Below are 3,104 nucleotides of genomic sequence, written 5' to 3'. Positions count from 1 at the left end.
TCAATGGTTTTTCAATGGTTGAAAAAAATACCAATTAGATGCCAACATGGACAGGTTGCATGACATCCTTGAAAATCATGAAAACTATGCAAGGTCAAAGAAAATACAAAATGGTACTGTGTTAGGTCACCACTTGCAGTCCAATGTAAAATCTGAGTCCTGAGGCATAACCAGGTGAAAACCATTGGTATCAGATGGAGCTGTGCACATTACAGACATTTATCTATAACATCAAAACGTGTCTCCCATGGTCCTTGGCCAAAGAGGGATGGACACCTGATGGGAAGGGAAGATGAAACACAGCTGTTGTGGAAGTGAACCATGTAGGTGTGTGTATATGTATAAATGAGAATGGGCTGGCCTCTGGAGACCCCTGGTCCTCTTGAGTGACAAGGTCATAATCTGTATCCTGAGAATACTCCACTCTCTTGGTTCTGCGTCAGGCTTGCGCAAATACACATCCTCATTCACATACACAGACTGTGGAATTGCGCTATCGCTACGTGGGTCACACAGAGCCAGCCCACTTCACAAAGGTATTTAAGTGCCCCTCTTCCACATTGCACTGAAGTTACAGACACACACACATTTATTCTGCAGTCAGCGTGTGTTCTACATCTCTCTCTCTCTCTGTCTATCTCTCTTTCTGCAGCTCTCTCTCTCTCACTGGTGGATCTCTGAGACTCACCTGAAGGTATGGATTTACATCTGGATTTTTACCTGGTTGAGTGTTGTATGCTTGCATTGACTGTTTTTTTTTTTTTGTTTTTTTTCCTTCCTTATTTATTTATTTGGAAGGTTTGCTGTGTGAAATCATGTCTCTTTCCACCGAAATGTTTGTAAAATAAATGATATAAGATTAAAAATATATTTAATAAGATTAAATTATATACTGTAATTAAATTGAATACTATTTAATACAAAGATTAATTTGTAAAATTGAAATCCATGTTTATTTTGTAAGTCCTATAATTGAATTTTAATATTAGGATGTGCACGTTTCAATCTGCAGATGGTAAAATTGTTTTTGGAAAAAAAATGAGATTTTGGTTCTATAGAGTGAGTGCATGATATGGAGTGATTTTATTCAATTTTTGAAAAATTAGATTGGATCCAGTTTCAATTCCATTTATTAGTCCATCGCTAATGCTTCTTGGCTTGAATCCAATTAGGGATATTTATTTATTAATATCAAACAAAAATTGTCTGAAACACTTCATTGTAAAATAGTGGTAAAGCGGACTAACTGTCATAAACCGGAGTGTTGAAGGCAGAAACTAATAAGATGGACCTTTTGGGAAAACAAAAAAGCCTGTGGATTAAGACAGTAAAATACAGAGCTTTTTACCTAACGAGAATATGCACTTTAACACCTCTACCTGATTAGTTTATCTACCAAGAATTTAATTCCATTAAATTAAATTTAAATAATTATTTTTTTTGTCTACTATACTGGTAGACCATACTGGACTTAGTCAAGTTAATACATCTTTGGTAAAGGCAGGTGAAACTATTTTATTTTAGTCCTAATTATTTATTTAGAAAGGAAATATATTAATAGTCTGTGTTTTAATTGTTGGACCAATCAGCTAAAAAAATATTCTTAGCATATTGTCATTACTGTTTATATATATATATATATATATATATATATATATATATATATATATATATATATATATATATATATATATATATATAAATATGAAATTGTTTTTTTTTTTTTTACTCTTGTTAGCAATCCTTTCAAACGTTATGCTTTACCATATTTTACAACATTTTAAAGCTCAAGTTTGAGCAAAAATTGTTATAAAAAGGATATTTTTGGAAAGAGATAATAAAGCTCTAACATGTGCTCTGTGCATCTGTGTTTGTGTTCTTCAGCCATGAACACTGGGATCTGTGTGTATGTGCTGCTGGCAGCGCTCTCCACCAGCAGTTGCCTTGCTCTCCCCACACACTCACAGGAGGATGGTCAGCCTGATCATGTAGCCAGACACACACACCACACCCGTGCAGCATCCCCCAGTGGACAACTCAGCCTGCTGTCCAAACCAGAGAACAGTGAAGACCCCCACAGCATCCTGACTGAACTACTTGCCAGAATCATCTCTGCCAAAGGTGAGATTTCACTTTTTTCATAATTAAAGGGCTTCTATCACTTGCCCGTAGGCGTATTTTGTTATACTTAATAAACTGTGATCATGCCACATTTACATTCCTCATTGGTATTGGCATTAACTTTTTTTTACCCTCTTTTTTTCTTTCAAAGAACTATTTTTCTTTTTGGAATTTTTCATTTGACTGTCTTCTATTAAGTAAATGAAGTCTTTGTCCATCCATGCAGGTGCATACCGCAGAAGTCCATCTGTCAATAGCAGGTCTACGGGCACTTCTCACAGAATAAAGGACAGAGATTACCTGGGCTGGATGGACTTTGGCCGAAGAAGCGCAGAGGAGTATGAATACTCCTCATAAGACCCATTCAACTAATCACATCAGTCAATCAACTTAACCAAATATCTGTACAGAGACACTCATTTTAATGATCTCACCTGTCAATCAATCGATCTGCGAGCTCTATCACCAACCAACTCAGTCTAATGTGTTTGTATAATGAAGACAATGCAATATATAAATATACGTATCAATCTATACACATATATTTTGGCAGAAATGAATAAGTGAGAATGTCTCTACTGCCGTTATTCTCATATCCTATGTATATATGAATTGTCCTTACTTTAGACATATCACAGGTGAATAAATCATTGCCTTAACTCACTCATCTGAACTGTTGTGGCTCTCATAAATCATTCTGTGATGTAAATATACCTGAAATGCTACAAGAGTTCCAGAGAAATGTCATAGTTGGACCTGTGAAATATAAAATCTAAAGTAATAGTGACACTTTACAATAATGTGAACATTAGTTAACATAATGGTTAACACGAATAAACAATGAACAATATTTTAAAGTATTTAGTAATCTTAGATATTCTTCAACTTCCATATACAGTATACATGTGTAGCATTAACATTGTATGCATTAACATTAGTTAATTAATTTTGAACTGATATTAACTACACTGAAAAAGTTGTAC

General features: G+C 34.6%; 1 protein-coding gene across 1 annotated transcript; it reads left to right on the top strand.

The window, feature by feature from the left end:
- The first annotated feature begins 567 nt into the window (after positions 1–567).
- On the top strand, positions 568–2,816 carry LOC127452491 (cholecystokinin-like). The gene is made up of 3 exons (XM_051717951.1): positions 568–694; positions 1,885–2,121; positions 2,348–2,816. Exons 2-3 carry the CDS (start codon positions 1,887–1,889, stop codon positions 2,476–2,478), a joined length of 366 nt encoding a protein of 121 aa, XP_051573911.1. The 5' UTR covers positions 568–694; positions 1,885–1,886; the 3' UTR covers positions 2,479–2,816.
- The last annotated feature ends 288 nt before the right edge of the window (positions 2,817–3,104 follow it).

Source organism: Myxocyprinus asiaticus, chromosome 15, assembly GCF_019703515.2.
Source record: "Myxocyprinus asiaticus isolate MX2 ecotype Aquarium Trade chromosome 15, UBuf_Myxa_2, whole genome shotgun sequence".
Lineage (NCBI taxonomy): Eukaryota > Metazoa > Chordata > Actinopteri > Cypriniformes > Catostomidae > Myxocyprinus > Myxocyprinus asiaticus.
This window is presented reverse-complemented; position numbering and strand designations above follow the sequence as displayed.